At 36.4% G+C, this 24,358-nt stretch overlaps 1 protein-coding gene across 1 annotated transcript; it reads left to right on the top strand.

Annotated features, from left to right (window-relative positions):
* Positions 1 to 3,553: 3,553 nt before the first annotated feature.
* IL17F (interleukin 17F) lies at positions 3,554 to 10,991 on the top strand. The gene is made up of 3 exons (XM_074310665.1): positions 3,554 to 3,853; positions 8,347 to 8,564; positions 10,097 to 10,991. Exons 1-3 carry the CDS (start codon positions 3,827 to 3,829, stop codon positions 10,335 to 10,337), a joined length of 486 nt encoding a protein of 161 aa, XP_074166766.1. The 5' UTR covers positions 3,554 to 3,826; the 3' UTR covers positions 10,338 to 10,991.
* The last annotated feature ends 13,367 nt before the right edge of the window (positions 10,992 to 24,358 follow it).

The raw sequence follows: 24,358 nt of genomic DNA on the forward strand, positions 1-24,358 counted from the left end.
AATCATCAAAACAATAAATTTAGCCTTGATTTGTAGATTTACTGATTTCTGAAGTATAAATGCTCATACTGACTGTAACGCTACAATCAGCTCTCATGAGCCTATTCCAGCTGGTTCTGGTAAGCCATTGGAGGGATTCAACTTCAATATAAGGATTTAGGAATATAAAGAAGTTTTTGTGATTATGCCTTATAGGCAGAATTTTGAAACAGCTTTCTAATCAAGTCTAGATATTTACCAGGGCTAGATTAAATGGTTATTTATAACAGTTAATAAATAGTGACAATGGTAAAATTATACCCTTGACGTTTCTCTAAAAATTTTGCTTTTTAAAATACTTTTTAAAAATTAGGTATTAATTCCACAGTCTGCATTTTTTTTTTGCATGACCAAAGCATTTTTATTATTTACACAAAGGAAAGACTGGTTGGATTAAAATCTGTCATGGTCATATTCTTTATGTAAACTGATTAAAGCAGAAAAAATTGACAGAGAACAAAAAAGAAATGGAACACAATTGAAAAAATAAGTATAATGTTGGGGGAAGGAGGTCCTAAGCAGATGATTGGTGAAGATGTAGTTGATAGGAGCATGTAACCAATTTGTAGAGGCAGTAAGATTTGGGGGAGGAAAGAAGATCAATCATAGGCTCTCCAGGTGGCAGTGTCAAGAATGTCCATAGCCCTTAAAATAAAACAGGGTGAGGGCCCTGATTCTACATATATAATCTATAAGTCCTCAGCCTGCCATATTTTTTTATAAAAAAAATTGGGGAAAATTGTTATTTATTCTTTCTCTTTATTCATTCTTCTCTTATGATACTGAGAGCAGTGTCGCTGTGATAGCTCCCTTTTGTCCCCCCAAAACAGTTTTTTTCTTCCAAGGAGCTCACAGTATAATAAAGGACACAACAGGCAAAGAACTATGTGCAAAGAAGATATACATACATACATACATACATAGATATATACACACAAATACACACACACACATAATGGATTGGAAGTAATCACAAAGGGAAGCCATTAACATTAAGAGGACTGAGGAAAGTCTTCTTGGGGAAGATGAAATTTTAGCTGAGCCTTGAATAAGCCAGGGAAGCCAGAAAGTAGAGATGAAGAAAGAATATGATCAGAGTTGGGAGAGGGAGGGTCCTGTTTTGGAAAAAGAAAAAAAAGTCAGTGTTTCTGAATCTTAGCATAGTTGGAGAGAAGTAAGATGTAAAAGTAGGAAGGGTCCAGATTATAACAGAATTTAAAAATCTTAGATATGAGCAGTCTGATAGTTAGTAGAGAAAGGACTGGAATGAAGAGAGACTTGAGAAAGGCCATCTTGAAAGCTATTGCAATGATCCATGCATGAAGTGATGAAGTTTGCACAAGGTGATGGCAGTGTCAGAAGAGAGAAGTGGGCATATGTGAGAGATGTTAAAAAGGTAGATGCTACAAAACTTGGCAGTTGATTGGATATATGATTTGAGAGAGATGGGTCAAGGATGACACCTGAGTTTTGAGCCTGAATGACTGGAAGTATGGTAGTAGTTTTCACTCTAAGAGGAAATTAGGAGTAAAGGGGGATTTGGATGGAATGATATTAATTTCAGTTTTAAATATGTTGAATTTAAGCTTTTTCTGATTGTAGTTTTATTGCTTTGAAATACACAAAACAACAATAATAACAGCAACAAAACCAAACTACTCAAAGTCACTTGAAGTTCCAAATTGTACAAATAATCTGAATGAAACAATATTGTGATATATCACTCTCATAGAATTCCTTGTATCATCTCGTTTCTCTTTCTATAATTTTTCAAGGTGGCTGGAAAGGATGCTCTCATGCTGTCATGTCCTAGAGATGGATTTACCCATCCTTGGCTGCACTGCAAGAAAATGCAGTCTTTGAAATGGATGCTGATATGGGATATGGGCCATAAGGATTCAGCTGCCATGATTTTGTCTAGGTACTTAGGCTCAGTTATAATGCAGTATTGGTTACATCTTGAATTTCGTGCTCATATAGGTCAATTTGCTTGAGGAAAAACTCTGTGGTATGGCCACAAACTGCTCATAGCCCCCTAATTTCATCTCTCAAATACATATTTTGGTCACAGATATTTTTGTAAAGGGCAGTATATTTCTTTGCCCTTCTATAGGATTATTAAGTGCTTTTTTGGGGAGTTGATATGAACTTGTTTCCTTTTTCTCAAAAGAGCTTGTTTGTTCAATTTATAGTAATTTCCTTCTTATTCAGGCATAGTTCTGGTGAGAGAGAGGGAGCATCAGGTGATGGATGATAGCTGGTCCTGGGAGACACAAATTAATTCCATAACATTATTATTGTCATAATTCAGTGGGGATGAGTGAGTGGGACTGAGAATACAAAGCAAGTTGTAAGACATTGTTCCTGCCTGACTTAGTGATCTAGTCATCTAGTAGGGAAGCAGCTTGGTATAGGGACAAGAGTTCTGGAATCAGAGGACCTAAGTTCAAACGTCCCCTTTGATACTTACTATCTTTGGAACCTTGCCTAGTTCATTTAACTTCCCCCTTTCTTCTTCTTGGTTTTAATTTTTATGAGTATCTTTTTTTACATCATCTTAATTTCCAATTCCCTTTGTTCCTTCCCCACCTAGACCTATTTCTTATAAGAAATATTACAATAAGAAGAGGAAAAGGGAAAAATGATTTTGTAAAACTAACCAAAATATTGACTCAGCCTCACAAATATTAAATGTCCTGCATTCATAGTCTTCCCTATCTGTTGTAGGTAATTTTAATAAATTTTCACTTTGACACATCTTGAATTATTTAATCTTAGGAAACTCTTTCATATCATAATAAAAACTGACCTTTATTTAGTGCTTTATAATTTGCAAAGAATTCTACATTCATTATCTCATTGGAGTCTCACAACAGCCCTGTGATAGGGGTTCTGTGAGTTTTATTTTCCCCATTTTAGAGAGGAAATTGAAATTAATTAGGTAAATTAAATGATGTGTCCCCAATCACAGACCTAATTAAATGTTGTAGGTAGGAGATTTGAACACAGTTCTTAATACTAACTCCAGGGTGTTATCTACTATGCCATTCTACTTTTCAGAACATAATAGCAGTTAAATTACTGATGGAATACTCCAATTTTATTAATGTACTGGTACTTTGTCCATTGAATTAAAATCAGAATTTATTGAGGTAGCTCATGAAATAAACAAAGCCCACAAAACTGCAACTAAATCCTATTTCTGACTTTCCACTAACTTATTTCATCTTTCTAGAGACTTACTTTTCCTATCCTTAAAATTAGTCCAAATGGTTTTTCTTTTCTAGCATCAGGCTAAGAATTCTCCGAAAGATAATGCGCATTTAACATTTGCATATCTCTTGAAGATAAGAAAATAGAACAGAAAGCATGTGGAAAGAGTCTGCAATTTATGTAAATAAAGAAAAGAAAACAGTAATTTGGAACTTGGGTCATCTCTGCAGTAAATCAGACATTTCAGGATTCTGTTATAGCGTGAGATGCTAAAGGTGGAAGTGGGGGTGGTGATTAAAGATTTGAGCATTCTGCCGTCATTCTTTTCCTTTCAAGTCTTCCTTTTCCACCCCTCAGAAAGTAGAATTGAAAAAAAAAAGTTAGTCAGCAACTCCAAGTTAACCACAGCCCAAAGACGAAAAACAGGCTAGTGGAAATAAGGGCAGTGATTGCTTTACAACCACTATAAAAGGAGCAGGTACCATCAAGGATACAATACACAGACACACACACACATACACATATACCAGCCAGGTGCTTCAAATACTACATTGGTCACCAGAGGAAAATCATTATGGCTTTCCAGAAGGGTATGAGGATGGTGAGTATTGTAATTTTTTTTCTCATAGTCAGCAAAGATGAGTTCTATGGGATAAAGTTTGATAAAAAAACTTCTCTCTTCATTAAGAGAGGTAACAGATTTTGCTTTGCCATTTGATCGCTCATTTAGAAAATGAATAGTATAATGTTTGTATGATCCCTTCTTCTCACATGGCTGTTATAAGAAGAGTGCTTTAAAAAATTCATAGCCTTATAGAAAAATGAATTATTTCTAGATTGTTGTGATTACTATTATTAATAGTATTTTTTTGGGTTATTGTTAGGGGGAGGAAAAAAATAATAGTTATTAGGTGAGAGATATTATGGGAAAGATACTGAAATCCTTTCAACCATGTGACACTGAATAATTTATTTGACTTAACTGAATCTGTTTCATCATCTCTAAAAGAGGAAACCAATACTTGTACTACTTACTTTGGATGTTGAGAGAATGATAGGAAATACTGTTAAGTGAGAGGATTTTGCAAAATGTTCAATGTGAAAATTAATAACTTTTATTACTCATTGTTAATTATCCCAAGTCATTTCCAGGGGAGATAGGATATACAACTCTGTGGCTTTGGGCTATCAAATAAGAAAAATAATACATACTTCTGTAGGATTTTAAGGCTAAAAAGATACTTTTCTAAAAATGACTCTATAAAGAAAGTGGTATATTACTATGCCCACTTAATAAAGGAGAAAGCAAACTGATTTCTTGATTTTGCTCATGTGGTTGGTAAGTGATTTTAAACCTAGTTGTCCTCACTTTAAGTTTAGCTCTCAGAAAACGAGTTACATATGATTTTGCTTCACTTTTGCACCTAACCACAGTAATTTAGACCTAAAATTCATATCTGATTGGATATAAGGTAAACATGAAACTTCAGAGAGAAGGGGATATAAACATGGACTGAAGACTTGAGATTCAATATTGCATTTTGGACAGCTCCTTTAGGAGGAAGACCTTTGTGATAGGTGATGGGGGTGCTCTAATATTTTCTTATTGCTGTTGGTGGAATCGTAGGATATTAGATAGTGCTACTGAAAGTGAAGTCCTCAGTGATGGAAAGGTTCATCTATTAGGTAGAATCTCTGAGAATTCCTGCACCCTGTCTTCCTCCATATGCCTCAGTGTTAATTTGATGGTTCATATTGGATATGGCACATCAGAGAGAGCACTTGATTCAGTGACAGGAGGTAGATTTAAACCCTAGCTTGATACTTTCAAACTGAATGACCGTGTGCAAACTACTTACAATCTCAATCTCAGTTTTCTCATCTGTAAGATGGGCAAAATTGGTTTACCACTTTTTTTTACAGAATGGTTGTGAGGAAAAAAAATTGCTTTATAAAATTTAAAGCACTTTATAATGACTTTCCAAGCATTATCTGCTTGGATTAATAGGCCTAAGAGGTAGTAAACATATAATTCTCCCTATATACTCTTTGCCATTTTATAGCTGAGTAAATTAACTCTCAGAGATACAAAATGACTTGAGTAAAATTGCATTCCTAGGAAATGACTTGGGATTTGAACCAAAAAACAAATTGAAATTTCTATAATCCAAGACCTTGGTCTTTGGAGTGGGTTGCTACCCTGGGAAGGAGGAAATGCTAGAATAGCATGGCAATACCTATGACTATATTTAATGTTGCATTGTTGCTGAGCCATTTCAGTCATGTCCAACCCTATGTAGTCCCATTTGGGGTTTTCTTGGCAAAGATATTGGAATAGTTTGCCATTTCTTTCTGCAACTCATTTTACAGAGGAGGAAACTGAGGCAAACAGGAGTAAGTGATTTGCCCAGGATCACACAGCTAGTAAGCATCTAAGGCTACATTTGAACTCAGGTGTTCCTGACCCCAGAATCAATATTGTGCTACTTAGCTGCCCTTAATGCTAGTAGTGGTATTTATGATGTCTTTTTATTTTTGTAGATTTCTTTTGTAGAATGTTTTTAAAAATAGCCTGTATCTTGTAAAAAAAGAAAAAAGAACAATATTTATGTTAAAAATAACAGGGAGGCAAGAAGGATAATACTTTTGAACTTAAATCCATTGTATGGAAAAACATCAGAAAAATCTGTCTGACAAATTTGTCTTCTGTGATTCAGACTGTCCAAGTTTGGCTGTTAACTGAAAGTATTGCCAGTACCAGAGGCAACAAAATATGGTTAGAAACAGAAGACAGTCCAAGATAATTCCCACAATGAAGTCCATTGCTATCTATTTCCTCTATAAAGTGTTTAACCAGTAGACTGTGAGCTTCCTGAGGACAGGGACTGTTTTTTTGTCTGTACTCTTGGCATCTGACATAGTGCCTAGCACATAGTAGGTGAAGAATGAAATTGAATTATTGCATAGCTGAACAGAGAAACCTCAGTTCTTCTTTTCTGGAAGGCCAAAGCCCTGAGTCATCATGAAATAAGATCTTGTTATAATCCATTAATATCTGGGTTAAAATCCTGCCTCAGACATCAGCTTTGAGAACCTGAATAAGTCATTTAACTTTCTGAGCCTCAGTTTTCTGGATCACTATTTTATACATCACAGTTGGATAAACAGCATGCAACTCATAGGGTTGAGTGAGAATCATGTCAGGTAATCTCTATAGAGAACTTTACAAGCCTTAAGCATTATATAAGTGTAAGTTATATAAGCATATCTTTAATATACTCTTTCTCATGCTTCATTTGCATAATGGAGATAAATATCCATTCCTATGCTTCATGGAGAGTAAAAGGATCATCTCCATTTATAAAATACTTTAAGTTCTTCAGAAAATAAATAATTACATCACCTCAATTTATATAAACCACTAGTCTTCAGTTGTGGATTCAGGGCTTCTGGGTAGAAGTTAGAGTAAATTTCAAACCCTGTCTAGTCTCTGAGTAAGAAATCACACAAGTAGCAGGCTGCATGCTATTCTGTTATACATGATTATATATAGCTGTTCAAAATTCCATAGTCAGTTATCTTCTAGAGTTCAGTTTCTAAATACTGAGAGATATTATGTTGGTAATATTAATTACAGTGAATGGACAGAGCACTCCACTGTACATCCAGGAGCTCTGATTCTATTCTTTACCCTATAGCTTAGGAGCTGTGTTCTCTGTAGTTCAAGCAAGCTCGTGGAAAGGAAGCTAGTTGGAAGGTGGATGAGAATACATATGCTCAATTCCAACTGGTCCAGCCATTCTATAACTTTGAGCTCTAATTTCCTCTCTGTAAAATGGTAAAATAATATTCATCCTATTCTCTTCACAGTGCTGATGTGAACATTCATTAGAATGTATTTTTTTTTTGTTATGAATTGTTTTATTCTTTGCTCTTGTATCTCTATTGCCTGGTACATAACAGGTGCTTAATAAATGCATTCTGATTGATTGAGCAAAAGAGAAATTACTTGTGACAAGCCTAACATACTCTATAAGTATATGATATTATTATTAATTATAGTGGTTATTAATTAATTATTAATAGTATTTTTCACAAAAGATTTTCTCTGACTCCTCATCATTTTGTTGAGGTGATTCTTTTCACTGAAAAGCTAAAATTGACATTTATATACCACTTTAAGATTTACCAACACTTTATAAACATCATCCCATTTGATCTTCATGACAGTCTTATGAACTAGATACAATTATTATTTCCATTTTAAAGATGAGGGGACTCAGACTCAGACAAGTTAGGTGACATGTCCGAATCATACATCTATTAAGTGTCTGAAGTAAGATTAGAACCTAGTCTTGATTCCAAATCCAGCACAAAGATTGGAAATATTGAGAGAAGCAGGGATTTAAGAGAGCATAGAATTCTAGATCTGAAAGAGACCTGATACATAATCTAGTCTAATCCCTTCATTTTATAGATGAGGAAACTGAAACCCAGAGAAATTAAGTGACTCATGATTACATAGATAAAGTCAGGATTGGAATAAACTTTTTCTTGACTCCAAATCTAATACTTTTCCACTACTCTGAGATTCATTCATTAATTTTCCCATCTATCTACTCATCTAATATTTATTGAGACTTTCTACATTTAAGGCAAATTCCAAGTGCTTGATGAATGGAAAGACAATATGTGCTATAGGAATTCAAAGAAAGTACAATGACTTTTCTCTAGGGTTATCATGGCATCTGAGTCTTGAAAAATAGAATTTTTATAGGCTGAGATGGGATATGGAAGACAGCAAAAGAAAGGTGAGACAATACACAAAGAATGTATAAAGATGACAAATAGACTAGTTTGTCTGGAGAGGTCTAGTGGAAGACCAATGTCAAAACATTAGATAGTAGAGAAACAAGAACTGTAGGCTGATAATTATGGATTTTTCACTTTGTATCATAACTTGGCAGTCACATAAATAGAAGAAAGAATTGTTATTTCCGTTTTATTAAGCTCTACTCCTTTAACTTGAGCATGTTAAATTTTTTGAGAGGGAGGCAGAGCCTATAAACAAGTATACCCTTCTTTCTCTTTCAGTTTGAATTACTGCTGCTGGTAGTCTTGGGGCTTATTCATCTTGGGAATGTGGGAGCTTGGAAAATTACAAAAAGAGGAACAAATTCCCAAAAGGATGATAACTGTCCCTCATTGGAAAGCAACAGCATCATGGTTGACATCCGCATTGTCAACCATCACCAAGGCATCCGCTTTGCACACACCTTCCAGAACCGCTCCATCTCTCCTTGGGATTACAAGTAAGAATTATTCTTCATAAATGGAAACACATGAACTTTTTAAAATGAGCTCATATTCTCCTTACTGCTTTGGATGAGAATGGCATGGTGTGTCACAGAGCAATGCAAATGATTACGGATTAAGGATTTGTAAAATGGGAAAAAGCTTAAGGATAGGTTTAAAAGTGACTTAATTCAAAATCTGGTGACAATCTTCAGTTCTATTAAAGGATGGAGACCAACTCATCTTCACTGAACATAGCATAGTAGTAGGAAATGACAGTGATCAGATATAAGGGAAAACCACCACTAAAGACATAAACTGGAATGGAATTGAAGGAGATTTCTTTGAGAGGAAAGAGCACTGAATTTGGACTTAGAAAATATGTGTTTGAAATTTTTTATCTGTTCCTTAGGACACAATAATGGCCTCTGCCTCTTTTATAAAATGAAAGAATTGAACTTAAATAACCTCTAAAATGCCTCTCCTTCTAAATCTAATTCATAGACAGTCTGGATTGCTAGGACTGTTGAGATTATCAAATTTAACTTTTTTCATTTGTCAGATGAAGACATTAAGGTTTAGGAGGTAAAAGTGACTTCTCTAAAGTAATACAATTAATAAGTTTTAAAATCTGGGACTCAAACAAAATATTGGGTCTTTCAATCTTCTATTCCAGGGAACTGTCACTGAATCACATTGCCTTACTGCAGGATAAATGATCCTGGGGTTGTGTACTATCCTGCCTGGAGAGCAGAAGATTGGAAAAGTCCCTTCTTAAGTCTCAGCTTCCCAATTTGTAAAATGAGGAACCTCAGTTCCAAATAATTTGTCTAACATAACATGGTTGTAGAAAGAATTAGTGTCAGAATTTGAACCTAGGTCTCCTAATTCCACAATCAGTGCTCTTTCCACATAAGTATACAGCAAAGACAGGGAAATATAGGTGATGTGAAGTCTCAATAGATTTTTAAAATTCAACAAACAAAAATATAATAATGGGTAGGATATATGGGATATTCTCTACTAATGCCCTTTTCTGTAGATACACATAATTGAATTCTGTTTCGCTATCTACATGTCTCTTGGAGGTTGGGTCAGGAAGTTTGGAGGACTGAAAGAAATCCATGTGAAAGTATGTGTGGGGGGATTGACGTGATCTACCAACTTTTAGAAGGTTGCATTGCTTTTTTTGACAGTAAGCACTGCTCTTGCTTTCCCACTGAGAGGAGCCCCCAAAGAGACAGCCAGGTCAGAAAGAAGATGCCAGAACTATGTTTGTGAGAACACCATGCCCTGTTGCATCCTGTTAAGGGAGAAGTGCCAGGTCTCAGAGACCTTGTGGTTGCTAGTTTCTCTTGTAATTAATATCATTAAATTTTGTGTTCTTTTGTGGGCTGGAGCCCACAATCAGCAGAAAGCCATAAAGATGAGTGTTTGGGAGACCTATGAGTAATGCCGAACTTTTAGGTAGTCCTTCCTATCCCAGATATTAACTACCTTTCCCTTCTGCTTCTCTCGGAACTCATCTTTTTGTGTATTTCTTCCACAGCATCACCAAAGACCCCAACAGATTTCCCTCAGAGATTGCAGAGGCCAGGTGCAGATATTCAGGATGTGTGAATGCTGAGGGACAAGAAGAAAATGGGAAAAATTCAGTTCCCATCCAGCAGGAGTTCTTGGTTCTGCGCAGAGAGCCAGCACAGAGTTGCACCCCTTCCTTCCGCCTAGAGAAGATACTAGTGACTGTGGGCTGTACTTGTGTTAACCCAATCACCCGCTCGATTGCTTGAGACCTGCCCCTCTTTTAGGTTGGGAAAGTTGGGAAGTCTAAGGAGAAACTCACCTTCCTTCCAAAGAATAGCTCCATTAAGCACACAGCTCTCAGCCCCTTTCATACCCAAATTAACTTTAATCATGAAAACATTAACCTGGCCTGAGAACAATTCTGAAAACTCTTTTCTATGTAGTAAAATAGCACTTTGGGGCTCCCTGAGGAGCATTACTTAATTCAGAAATATTCCAGCATTATATTTAAGTTTACCTAGGATACTATATTGTTAAATGCTGGGTACCACTTTGAAAATGAGTGAAAATTATTACTGAGAAGATCTTAGACTCTATTCCTTTATTCTGGAAATCACCTTCCCTTCATGTTGTAATCCCTTTCCATCCTTGTTGCTTTGGCTTTATTTATAATGCTATGATATGCCCCATTACCTCATTTTTGAGTAAGGATAAAGCACAAAAATTCAATCAGTGGGCAAGAGAAAACAGAAGGCATATAATTTTATTTTAAATGTGTTTAAAGATACTTGCTGTTTGTTTATATCTGTTTTTAAAGAAATTGTCCATATATTTATGATTCAAAGTTTATATATATACATATTTCAGAATTAAAATATGTCGAGATAAATGAAGAACTAATATAATAAAATATTATTACTTAACATATTTGAAGTGTTCATTTCTGATTAAGTGTGTAAACTTACAGGATAAAAGAATCAAAGTTCTGTACAAATCTCGTCATTTCATAAAATCACACATCTCTAAGAGGGAGCAAATATTAAATCCATTTTACAGAAAGAAGATCATTTTACAGAATTAAGTCCAGAGGTCATATAAGAGAAGGAAATAAGCATTTATTAAATGCTTAGATTCCAGGGACTCTGCAAAATGCTTTTCAAATATGATCTCATTTGATTCTCACAACACTCCTAGGAGATAGCTGATCTTATTCCAGTTTTATATTTGAGGAACTGAGGTGAACAGGCTAAATGACTTGCCCAATACATCAAACCTATAGAGCAGTGATTTAGAAAGCTCATTTAAGTCATTTTAAGATGTTCCAGTGATTTGAAGGGGTATCGTGAGACAGGATGAGGAAAGGAAATATAATCCTCACAAAGGCTGACCCTTGCTGAAATTAGTGTCCCCACTGTACTTTTTCCATCACTAGGCACATGCAATTCCTATACCTGTCACAAGGTGGCAATGTGGCTACAAATCCCCAGACTCCCTTGTCCACTTGCAGTTGCACATGTTAAAAATGCATTAAATTTTCTTACAAAACATTCAATACAACCTATGTTTCTGCAGCAGTAAATTTCAGAATTTCAACTACAACAGGAAAAATAAAACCCAAATCCACTGTGACTTTTCAGATTCTCAGATATCTTGATTCCTCTTCTGATTTCCTAATGGGGGTAGAGCACAGAATCATCAGTCATCAAAGGCAGTTTGCTAGATTCTATAGAAGGTCTTTCCTTCTAACTAGGCTTTGGATCTTTACATAGGAACTCCAAATTTCAGGTACAATAATCTCCTAAATAATACACCGGATAAATGCTTAAGTGATTTCAGCTTGAAGACTTCCAGTTTTCACATCACTCCCAAGACATCATTTCATTTTTGTTAATCAATCAGACAAACTTTATAAAGTACTTACTGTGTGCCAGGCACTATGCTAAGGGCTGAACATTCAAAGAAAGACAAAAACATGATTCTTGCCTTCAGGAACTTATATTCTAATGGGGGAGATGATATGCAAATAATTATGAACATTATTTATTTCTATCTATATACACACATATATATTTACATACATACAACTATGTATGTGTATGTGTATGTATGTGACTATAAAGGGAATGTCATCTTAAAGGATAGAAAGTAGCAGTGTGTGTATGTGGGGAGGGAATCAGGAAAAGCGTCTTAAGACAGCATTTGAATAGTCTTTTTAAAAAATAATAGCTTTTTATTTTCAAAATATATGCAAAGACAGTTTTCAATATTCACCCTTGCAAAACCTCATGTTCTAATTTTTCTCCCTTTCTTCCACCTCCTTCCCTAGACAGCAAGTAATCCAATATATGTTAACTATGTATAATTCTTCCATACATATTTCCACATTTACCATGTAACACAAGAAAAATCAGATCAAAAAAGAAAAAAAATGAATAAAAAACCCCCAAAACAGGCAAGCAACCACAAAAAGGTGAATCCACATTCAGTCCCAACAATCTTCTTTCTGAATATAGATGGTTCTCTCCATCATATCTATTGGAATTGGCTTGAATCAGCTCATTGCTGAAAAGAGCCACTTTCATCAGAATTGATTATCACTGGGTACAATGGTCTCTTATTTCTACTAATTTCATTTAGCATCAGTTCATGTAAATCTCTCTAGACCTCTCTGAAATCATCCTGCTGATCATTTCTTATAGAAAAAGAATATTCCATAATTTATTCAACAATTCCCCAACTGATGGGCATCCACTCATTTTCTAGTTCTTTAATACTACAAAAAGGGCTGCCATAAACATTTTTGAACATGTGGTTTCTTTTCCTTCTTTTATGATCTCTTTGGGGGTAAAGTTCAGTGGAGACACTGCTGAGTCAAAGGGTATGCACAGTTTGATAACTTTTTGAGCATAGTTCCACGTTGCTCTCCAGAATGGTTGGATTCACAGTTCCAACAACAATGTATAAGTGTCCCAGTTTTCCCACATCCACTCCAACATTTATCACCATCTTTTCCTGCCATTTTAGCTAATCTGACAGGTGCCTCAATTTGCATTTCTCTGATCAATAGTAATTTACAGCATTTTTATATGAATAAAAATGGTTTTCATTTCTTCATCTGAAAATTGTCTGTTGAACTGAGTCTTTAAGGAAGCCAGAGAAGTCAAGAGATAGAGGTGTGAAGGAAGACCATTTCAGATATGACAGATATCCCGATGGCAGACAGCCAATGAAAGTGCACAATTGGGATAGTGTATCCTGTTTGAGCATAAAGAAAAACAATGTCATTGTATTATTGAGGTTATGGAGGGGAGTGAAGTTTAAAAAAAAAAGATTGGAATGGAAAGATAATGCCAGGTAATGAAGGATTTTAAGACACAACAGAGAGTTTTGTGTTTAATTCTGCTATTTCTCCTTTATTCTTGAAGACCATGACATCAGGGACATGATGCTATCACATGTGAGTGAACTGGATTTCAGTGAGAGAAGCTGTGCAAGGTCACCTGCCTCACTTTCCTCTCCATAGCCATCTGGGTGCAGTGATATAACAGGACGACTTGGGATAGACCAGATGCAGGGGGAGATCTTGACCTTTTTAATCTACAATCTTTAACTGGTCTTAGTTTGATTGAGACAATCACCCATTCAGTGATTAAGGCCAGATAATAAAGAAATGAAGCAAAGGATATTTAATTCCGGAGTTATTGTGGAATCACTAGAGTTTATCAAATATAGAAGAGTCACATAGTTAGACTTGTGGTTAGGATGGATCTGACAGCTGAGTAGAGTATGGCTTGGACTGGGAAGTGACTTGAGACAGAGACACCAACCAGAAATGTCTTATAGGCATGAGATAATAAGGGCCCTTGACTAGGCAAGAAATTGGATTTGTGGGATGAGTGTCATTGAAGAACTGATGACAGTGAGCTTGGGAATTTGGATGACTGGGAGGACAGTACAGAAATTAGGAAGTTTGGAAGAAAGATAGCCAGCATAAATTTAATTGTTAGGAAGCTTTCCTTTACAATTTTTGAAACTCCCATGCTTAGTTCCTTTAGTTCTGCCCCATGGGATTCATTTTCCTCGTGGCAGTCTCAGTGTTCACATTCCCTTTAACAGATCTTCAGATGGCATGAATTTAATCCCTCTCATTAACTTTGTTGCCCTCTCTGGGAGTTTTTCAACTTATCAAAGTAATTTCTAAAATGGTTTCTTTTAGAAAGTCATGTTTGTTACATAGCTGAAGTGTAGCATTCCCTTAGGCCCTCTATGGATCATGCTTAACCAGAATTCCAAGCAAGTAGGATGGAAGGGTCCTTGCTCCCACCTGCCCCCTCCCGCTGGAATTTCAGAGGTTGTACAGATATTCTTTGACTGCTTGCAGTTTACTATGATGACTCAGGGGTTCATATTGTATGGTGATAAAAAATATTTTAATTGGCTAGAATTTCATGGATATATTAAAGAGGCATCCTCTGTCCCTCAGGTATCCTCTTTGTGTTGACTTTGCAGTGCAGGGATGATTTTTTGAACACTATGGAAGATCAATTAAGGATATTCTTCACCCCATGTGACTGAAAGCCACAAACTTATGGCTTCAGAGAGAAAAAGAGAGAGAGGAGAGGGAGGGGAAAAGGGAGAGAGAAAGAGAGAGACAGACAGACAGAGACACAGAGAGAGAGAGGCAGAGAAAGAAAGAGAGACACAGAGAGAAACAGAGGCAGAGATACAGAGACAGAGACAGGAAGAGACAGACAGAGACAGAGAGAGATATTGAGAGAACCAGAGACAGAGACAAACACACACACACACACACACAAACACACACACACACACACACACACACACACAGAAATAAATACAGATACAGTAACAGAAAGAAACAGATTAAAGATGATTGAGTGTAGTCAATGGAAGCAGAAATGTAAAATTGACCCATTTTTTGCCAGTGTCCCAAAGAGGCATGGATATCTGCCTTTCAGTTGATTGAATTAATAATGTAATAGTGACTACTCCAGTCCCTACTGCTGTAGTACTGGTGTACTGCATTTCAGTCCATCTCCATAATTCTCCAATACTTTTAAAGGGGATTGGGAAGTTTAAATTTCTATTATTGGCTTGAGCCCCCAGAGAATACATAAGTTAATTTTAGAGGCTCCCCAGACTTTATTTTCATTTGACTATCTAACAGAAAGTAAGATTAAACTCTACTTCAAAAGTATAGGAAAAATAAACATATAAACGTGTGGGAAAACCATAATCTTCCTTTAAGTCCCCTTAGTCTCTAGGGAAGAAAAGGAATTAAATTCATAACTTAACTCAGTTCCAATCTACTTTTGTAATGATCCAATTGCATTCCAAGCCCAAAACCCATACTGGGCTCTCCTTCTCCTCAGGCCTTCCTTGTTTGGCTTCAGGCAGATCTGGCCTGGAATTCTGCATCCAAGGTCACCATGACTGGAATTCCCTGGTCCAGATGCTTCACTGCCTGTGCCTAGAATTGAACAGAATAGATGAAACAAACAAAAGCCCTAATTCCAGCTCTTAGATCAGCAGGATCAAAAGGGGAATGGGGGAAGAATCCCTTTCCTTCATTCAGTTTAGTACATGACATCCATAATGTTGGGTGAATAAGAGGCCTTTATCTTTATGTAATTGAAAAGTGAGAGAAAAGCTGTCCCAGGCTGGTCTTTTCAGAGACACAGCCTTTTGCAGCCATTTAGTCATTGGAAAGAGATGACTTCCATCCATAGGGGATTGCAAGATTTCTCCCAGAAGCAAGTCTCTGTTGTCTCCCATATTGGCGTCTTCATTTTAGGTTATTTTAATATGCACAAAGCCCAATTATAAATTAAATTTAACAAATTATGAGGGCAGGTAAAGGTCAGGGCAGGAGATCACTAGTCCCTGTGGCCTAAATTGAACCCTGATTGGCTACTGAGATTAGTATATTTTGATTAAATACAAAATTAATATAAAATAATTGAGGGACGAAGTGCACTAAAAGTTGAGGCGATCAAGAAATTCTCTTTTACTTTCTTGAAAATGTGTTCATTTCCATGCTCTTTGACAGGAGAAGAAGATTCCCATTTTCACAATTATTGGTTCACAGCTCCAGCCCCCATAACTCCAGGTACAATACAATTTTGGCACTCCTCTAAGGATTCTCCCCAGCAAGAGATGCTACTTATTAGCCATTTTACATTCTCACTCCCACTGTACATTGTAACACTTTCCATTATTCTCTCTCTTTTAGGGCAACTTTCTTACTCTTAACCTGCCTGCTTCTGCTATTATGACTGTTACAATTACCTGGTAGCCTGCTGCTCTAGTGCCTGGAAGGAAATAAGAGCTGCCTTTTGAGAGATCACAAAGCTCTTTACCAAAGGAAAGAAAAGGAACAGACATGTCTAGGGAGGCCCTGAGCTTTTCTCAATATGCACATTCCCCAACTTGAGTCTCAAGAGACCTTAAGGAATCATCCTTGTGTTCCAAAGCCAATAGGACGAAGATCCCCAGTGGAGTGGGGATTGCTCTTCAATATATCTATGGAGCTCTAGATTAGCAGTTAATTAAAAGACCTTTTCTCTTTTCTGGTCTCCAATTTCACACCTCCAATTTCTCCTTGTACATCTCCTATAGATGTCCTATAGATAACTAACATATCCCAAACTGAACTTACTATTTCCCCTCCAAGACCTCCCTTATTCCTAACTTTCTTTTGTTGTCAGGGGACCACCATCCACCATTCCAGTCAGGATGATAACAACCTATGTATTAATCTTACCTCCTTCTTTCCTTATATCCAATCTTTTGCTAATTACTGCTATTTCTTTTTTTAATAGCATTTTATTTCTTTGTCAGTCATTCATTGATATCATTCATATCATGATTAACATTCATTTTTATACAATTTTGATTTTCAAATATTTCTATTTCCCCTCTTTCTAAAATGGTAAACAATTTAAAATAGGCTATGTACTATGTAGCCATGTAAAACATAATTCCATATTGGTCATGTTGTGAAACAAGTCCTACCATTTCTAATCTTGTAATATTTCTTGTATATGTTCCTTTCCCTTCCCAGATATTGCCACTACTCTGATGGATACCCTTATCCTTTTTTTTAATTGAAGTTTTTATTTTCAAAACTATGCAAGGATAATTTTTTCAACAGTGACCCTTGAAAAGCCTTGTGTTCCAATTCTTCTCCCTTACCCCCTCTCCCTCCCTGAAGCCCTTATCCTTTACACCTAGACTATTGCAACAGTCCTATACTAATAATTTTTTCATTTTTTTTTTGTGTGAAGCAATTGGGGTTAAGTGACTTGCACAGGGTCACACAGCTAGGAAGTGTTAAATGACTTATGCTTCATTTGAGCTCAGGTCTTCTGACTTCAGGGCTGGTGCTCTACCTATTACATCATATAACTGCTTCTTGCAATTGTCTTATGCTTGATTTTCTTGCCTCAGGTCTCTTTCCATTCTAGCCCACATTTCCCTTTTCAGTCAAATTAATCTTCTTAAAGTTTGTCTGGCTATATCATCTCCCCTATTAAAAAACAAACTCCAGTGGTTCCCTATTACCTCTTGGATCAAATGTAAAATCCTGTTTGGTTTTTAAACCTTTCCTAACCTGCCTCCCCTATTTTTCTAGCTTCTTGTATCTTACTCCCTGCCATGAACTCTATGATTCAGTGACGCTGATTTCTTACTGTTTTTACACATTTTAATCTCTTTACTCTAGGCATTTTCACTAACTATTCGCATTTCTGGAAGTAAAGAGGGCCCTTGACACAAGGATTTCAGTAGTAGACTCATATTCCAAAGCATTCAATATATGCAAATATATATATTTGTATATACGTACAAATAAATGGATAGAAGCTCTTTATATGGTTATAAAAAACAGAAGGTCAGCATGGGGGGAGAAGAAGACAAGTTGTCCATCAATTGATGAATGGTCCAACAAATCATGATAGACAAATGTAATAGAATGTTACTGTATCATAAGAAATGATGAAGGGGATAGTTTCAAAAAAATCTGGAAAAATTTGAATGGACTTATACAGAGGAAAGTGAATGGAAGCAGTAAAACAACTTAAACTGTACACAATATTACAAAAGCAAAACAACTTTGACAGATTTAAAAACTGATCAGCTGTGAATCTGGAGGACTGATGATGAGATTAAGATAGACTAAATATATAGAATAAAATATGCTTTTTATATTTGCTTTTTTTGTTTTGCTTTTTTGTTCATATTTGTTACAAGGATTATTTTTTTCTGATGTGTGTGAGTATATGTGCGCATTTACATATGCATGTGTATACATGTGTATATGCCTAAAGGTCAAGAAAATAATGCTTATTAATTGAAAAGAAATTTCAAAAAGAAATGTACATTTTTTTGATATGGATACTATTTTTATTAGATTTGGAGGTATAGAGGAAGGGTTAGCAATCATGATGCTAAGAAAAAGGTCATTGAAACTTATAAATAATTCCCAGAATAAGATATTAAGAAAGAAACATGGACAAGTAAGACAATTTTTAAAGTATTGTGTACAATTTATGATATACGTAAAGTCTTCTTCAAAATTATTATTTATTTATTTTTAACTAGCTTAAAAAATTGGTTCCAAATTCTTTCTCTTTCCCTCGCCTATCCATCTGAGGTATCCCATTCCATCTGTGGATAGATCTAATTGTAAGTTTTTCTTTTTATTGAACTAAAGCTTGTTTTCTACTCACTGATGTTAGTTGTGCCTGTGGGATCAGTAGACTGTCATTTAACTCATTACAGCTGCAAACCTACAACAACTCATTAATCCTCTTCCTATCTTAATTTTTAAATGTGCTGGTAGGAAGGCAAACAATAGAATATTAGTTATACACGTGAAATCATGCAAATTATATTTCTATGTTATTTTGCAAAAAAAGCATGTGCTTGGCATATAATAGGAGCTTAATAAATGCTCACTGAATTGAATTTCTACAGTCCTTTCTGAAGTTGTTGGTTAAGGAAGTGATAGATATCATAGGTTTTGAAGACCCTGACTATGCCATCAATACATTCATTACTATCCTCAGGAAGATCATTTCTCATTGTATACTACATGAATGTATGCAGAGCCCTGGTTTTCAAGTATTTGGTTCCAAATTTCCTACCATCTGCCCCCATGAGGCAGTCCTCTGGGTGACTTTAATCAAAATACATTTCTTCAAAATGAGGGTTTGGAAACAAAAACTGGAATCAAAAGGTTAAAACAAAACAAAATGAAAGAATAAAACTGTTAAACATTAAACTGTTTATGTTTGCTAAGTCTTCAGCTGGTATGTTGCCTCAAGCCATTTGAGATATCATTATAGTCAGGCTGGATATAGTTAGCAACTCTCATCTGTATCTAGATGAGATTTTAACTTTTAAGAAAAGCAGTGTTTTAAAAAATTAAGATGGTCACTATAAGGATGTAGTTGTTATAAGTTAAAAGACAGTCTGTTGTCCCACAGAAGCAATTAGCATTAATGAGTAGAAGACAAGTTTCAGCTCAATATAAAGAAAAGCTTTCAATTAGAACTATCTACAGATGGAATAATGGGTTACTTCAGGTAGTTGTTCAAAGAAGTCTGGATAAAATTCCTAGAGTCATGGAATCATAGATTTAGAGATGGAAGGAATGTTAGAGTCAAGTTAACAAGCATTTATTAAGCATCTACTATGTGACAGGCACTATATATCCTAGGGATTCAATGAGAACAACAAAAAGTCCCCCAACAAAATAGTCCCTGATCTCAATGATCTCAGTCTCAATCCTTGAAGAAAACAATATGCAAGTAACTTCATGTAAATAAGATCTATGCAGGATAAATTGGAGATAATCAATGGAGGGAAGATATGAATGTTAAAGAGAGGCTTCTTATAGAAGGCAGTATTTTCTCTGGGACTTGAAGAAAGCCAGAGAATCCACCAGTCAGATACAAGAAAGGTGAATATATTCACCATGGGGTGTTAGGATTACTAAGTGAGAACTCAGGTTGTCTGGATAGTGACAAGGTGAGAATTCAGGTTGGACAATTACAAGGTGAGAACTCAGGTTGACTTGATAGAAGGAGCAAGCCCATTGTTGCTTTTTATCCTCCCAGAGAATGGCGTGGGATAATGCAAGGGCTTCTGGGAAGAACCACTTCAGCCAATGGGCTTGCTCCTTCCATCAAGTCAACCTGAGTTCTCACCTTGTAATTGTCCAACCTGAATTCTCACCTTGTCACTATCCAGACAACCTGAGTTCTCACTTAGTAATCCTAACAATGGGTGAAATAGAAAAAATGCCTGGAGTTGGGATGTGTGTGAGGAGCAATCAGGAGGCTAGTGTTACTGGATGGCAGAATAAGAAGACTGTAAAGGTAGGAAAGGGGCAGTTTATGGTCTTTAAAATGCTTGGAGATAATAGGGAGTGGGGGAAATTTATGAATTCTAAGATGTTTTCTAATTCAACCCCTACATTTTACCCCTTTATGAAGAAACAGGCCCAAAGTGGATGTGACATGTCCAAAGTTATCCAAATTAACCAATTTAAGTGTATTAATATCATTAATTGTCCCATCTTTTGGTCAACAGAACAGGTAATAGTGAATGTCAGAATTGGGCTGTGAGCCCCAAAGCCTCTGATTTCAGACCCATTGTTTTTTGCTTTGTTGTTATTGTTTTGTTTTACTTCTATACCTGGAAACATGCTTTATTTTCACTAGGAGTTGACTGAGACAACCTCAGATGTCTCTTCTGGCTCTCTGATTTCTGATTCACTGAGCTCCCTCTCTGTGGTTTCATTGCTTTCTGTCTGTAGGTAATACACCACAGCCCTCCACAGAGTGTGAAGGTAACAAGTGGTGACAACAGGAAAAACCATGTAACCTTTCCCACAACCGCTTTCACTTGGCTGTGACAGAAATGAATGCCAGAGTCTCTAAGGTTGGATGGCCTGGGAAATGAAGCAGGATCATTGTGGACCTGTCTCCAGGAGGCTGAAGGGACAAATCCAGGTGTGACCACGTCAAAGCTGCTGACTTGCTAATAGGTGAAATGAAGCCACTTGACAAGAGTTTCAGGAGGCAAAGGATTTCTGTTTCTTTGTCCTTGGTGTAAAGGGTGCCCGTTTTCCCACAGGCTGTAGGCCCCTTGACTGATCTTTATGTGAGACAACCTCAAGTCTGAATGAGATTCATTGAAGGGATGGGTGTGTGTGTGTGTGTGTGTGTGTGTGTGTGTGTGTGTGTTTAGTGTGTGTATTTTGGGGGATAGTGGTGGTGGGATTTTTATTTTTGTCTATTTGTATCTTTAGGATGCCAAAATCTAGATCTTTTGAAAAATTTCATGCTTAGATTTTTCATTCAGTTAGTGATGGAAGTCTACATTTATGTCATGTTTTAAGTTTCCTAAAAATACACTTATAATGTATTATACATGACATCTCGCCTGATCCATATGATAAGCCTGAGAGCTAAATTGTAAAAAAGTTGATATACCCATTTTATAGATGAGAAAATAGTCCTTGCTCTCAAAAAGCTTACATTCTAGTGAGTGAGACAATATGTTCAGATATACAAAACACAAGTAAATACAAGGTTATTTTTAAAGAGATGGCACTCGAGGCTGGAGCTTGGGGGGCTGTTATGGGGTAATACATTAGGAAAGATCTATCCAGAAGATGGAACTTGAGTGAAGTTCTGAAGGAAGCCAGAGATTCTACAATAATAATAGTAGCTGACTCATCCTACCTAGGTAAAGTATAAATAGAGAAGTAATGAATGATAAGCCTGGATAGGAAGGAAGATGCCTGGTTTTGGGAACGTTAAATATCAAATAGATGAGGGTTTTTTTTCTCCCTTTTTAAAGTTTCTTAAAATTTATTTTAAAAATGTCATTAAATTTATTATTATATTATTAAAATTAAAATTTATTTTTAAAAAGGAGGCAGGGGCAGCTTGGTGGTGCTCTATCCACTGCAGCCCTGAGGTCAGGAGGACCGGAGTTCAAATCTGACCTCAGACACTTAACACTTCCTAGCTGTGTGACCCCTGGGCAAGTCACTTAACTCTAATTGCCTCAGAAAAAAATACATACATATATATATATATATATATATATATATATATATATACATAATAATAAAAATAAAAAGGAGGCAAGAGATAGTTCCTGCCCTAATGGGAGAGGTAAAACACAAGCAAATATATACAAAGTAAGCTATATTCAGGATAAATAATAAGTAATTAAGATAGCACAATGTGCTAAACTTAAAAGATCTGGGGAAGGTTTACAGAAAAAGAAGAGATTTTTAGATATTTCTTGTAGTCACTGAGTCAGTGATTAAAACCAAAGAGAAATGTTGCAGACATGGGAGATAGATACTTCTAGGCACTTCGTCTAGAATTGAGAGCTGGAGTGTTTTGCTTGTGGAACAGCCAGGAAAACAATGCCTTTGGCTTGTTGAATGAATAAGCCTTTCTTGTCATTGAAGAACTGAGTTCAAATTCTACCTTTATAAGGTACTTCACTGTTCTGACCTTCATTTTCCTCACCTGCAAAATGAAGAAATACAATTATAGGACCATGGATTTAAAGCTATTTTAGAGACTGTTAGTTCAACCTCTTCATTTTACGGATAAGGAAACTGAGCCAAACAGTTATCAATCTTAAATTACCATAATAGTGGGAGTCAATTACATAATTATGTTAGTTATAATGAGAGTTATAGATGGATAGGTCTCTGATGGAAGGTGAAGAGCATCAGACACTAACTGGTAACACTGTCTGAGAAATATCTCTAGTTTCTAGCCGCAATGGGGATACAGCGGGAAAGCTCTTTCAGTTTGACAACATCAGGCCTGTGTGGTGAAAGAGATGAAAAGCATTCTGGCTTCTCACCATCTCACTGAAATTAGCCACTTCTTACAGTAATGCCTGTAGGAGGGAAGCGATTACGGGTGAATGCTCCTTCCACGAACTTGAACTGGAGAAGTCTGACCTAAATTTCTAGCTACTTAATTGATTTTTGCTACAGGAGATAATGGGGTTCAGTGGGCTGAAGGTTAAGTGCTGCATTGCTATAAGATGTCTGCATGCTAGACACTTGCCAATCCCTGGAATTTTTTTTTAATGACATTTTTGAACTTGATTCTTGAGCAAATTGTTCAGTATGTAAAATTTATCTTTGATATCTATTTCCATCTGCTTTAGGAAAGCGTCTTCACTACTGAAATGAGCAGGTGAGAAGACCTTGCTCCTGGACTTCATTCTACGTCACAGACTAGCTATGTGTCTGGCAAATCAGTTTTCTTCTTCTAGGCCCAAATCTCCATGCCTAAAAAAGGGGGGCAGTAGAATGGCCTAACTCCAAAAACCTATTTGAGCACTAACAACTTATGATCCTGCGGCTCTTAATTTCTCTGGGACTTGTATTTTTTTTTTCCCGTACAATGAAGGGTTGGGATTAGAGAATGGGGGAAATTATAGAATCTCTGTTAGAGGGACCTTAGGGAGTCAGGACAGAACAGTGGAAAGCATATTGTTTAATTCCATAAATTAAAATTTATTATTATTATTATTATTATTATTATTATTGCTGAGGCAATTGGGGTTAAGTGACTTGCCCAGGGTCACACAGCTAGGAAGTATCTGAGATCAGATTTGAACTCAGGTCCTCCTGACTTCAGGGCTGGTGCTCTATCTACTGTGCCATGTAGCTGCCCCTTAATAAATACATTTTTTTAAAAAAGAGAAAACACACTGACTTTAGGGTCCAAGGACTCTGACATTTATTATTCTCTCTTATATTATTCCTTAAATAGCTGAAGAGAATTGTCATATCCTTCTTCCCCAAGTCTTCTCTTTTCTAAACTAAATATTCCTAGTTACTTCAACTGACTAATGTTGTAGTCCCCAGTTTACAATTCTGGAGGGGCTCCTCTGGTCTTGTTATTTTGTCAATGCTTTAATTAATTTGAACAAGCATTATTAGGTTCTTATTGTGTACCAGGCACATAAGACAAAGAGGAAAAAGTCCCCTCCTCTCCCTCTTCTCCTTCCTCTCCCCTCCCCTCTCTTACCCTCTTTCCCCTCCCCTCCCTTCCTTCCCTTCCTTTCCCCTTCCTTTTCCTCTCCTCTCCTCTCCTCTCCTCTCCTCTCCTCTCCTCTCCTCTCCTCTCCTCTCCTCTCCTCTCCTCTCCTCTCCTCTCCTCTCCTCTCCTCTCCTCTCCTCTCCTCTCCTCTCCTCTCTTCTCCTCTCCTC

This window comes from Sminthopsis crassicaudata, chromosome 4, assembly GCF_048593235.1.
Source record: "Sminthopsis crassicaudata isolate SCR6 chromosome 4, ASM4859323v1, whole genome shotgun sequence".
Taxonomy (NCBI): Eukaryota; Metazoa; Chordata; class Mammalia; order Dasyuromorphia; family Dasyuridae; genus Sminthopsis; species Sminthopsis crassicaudata.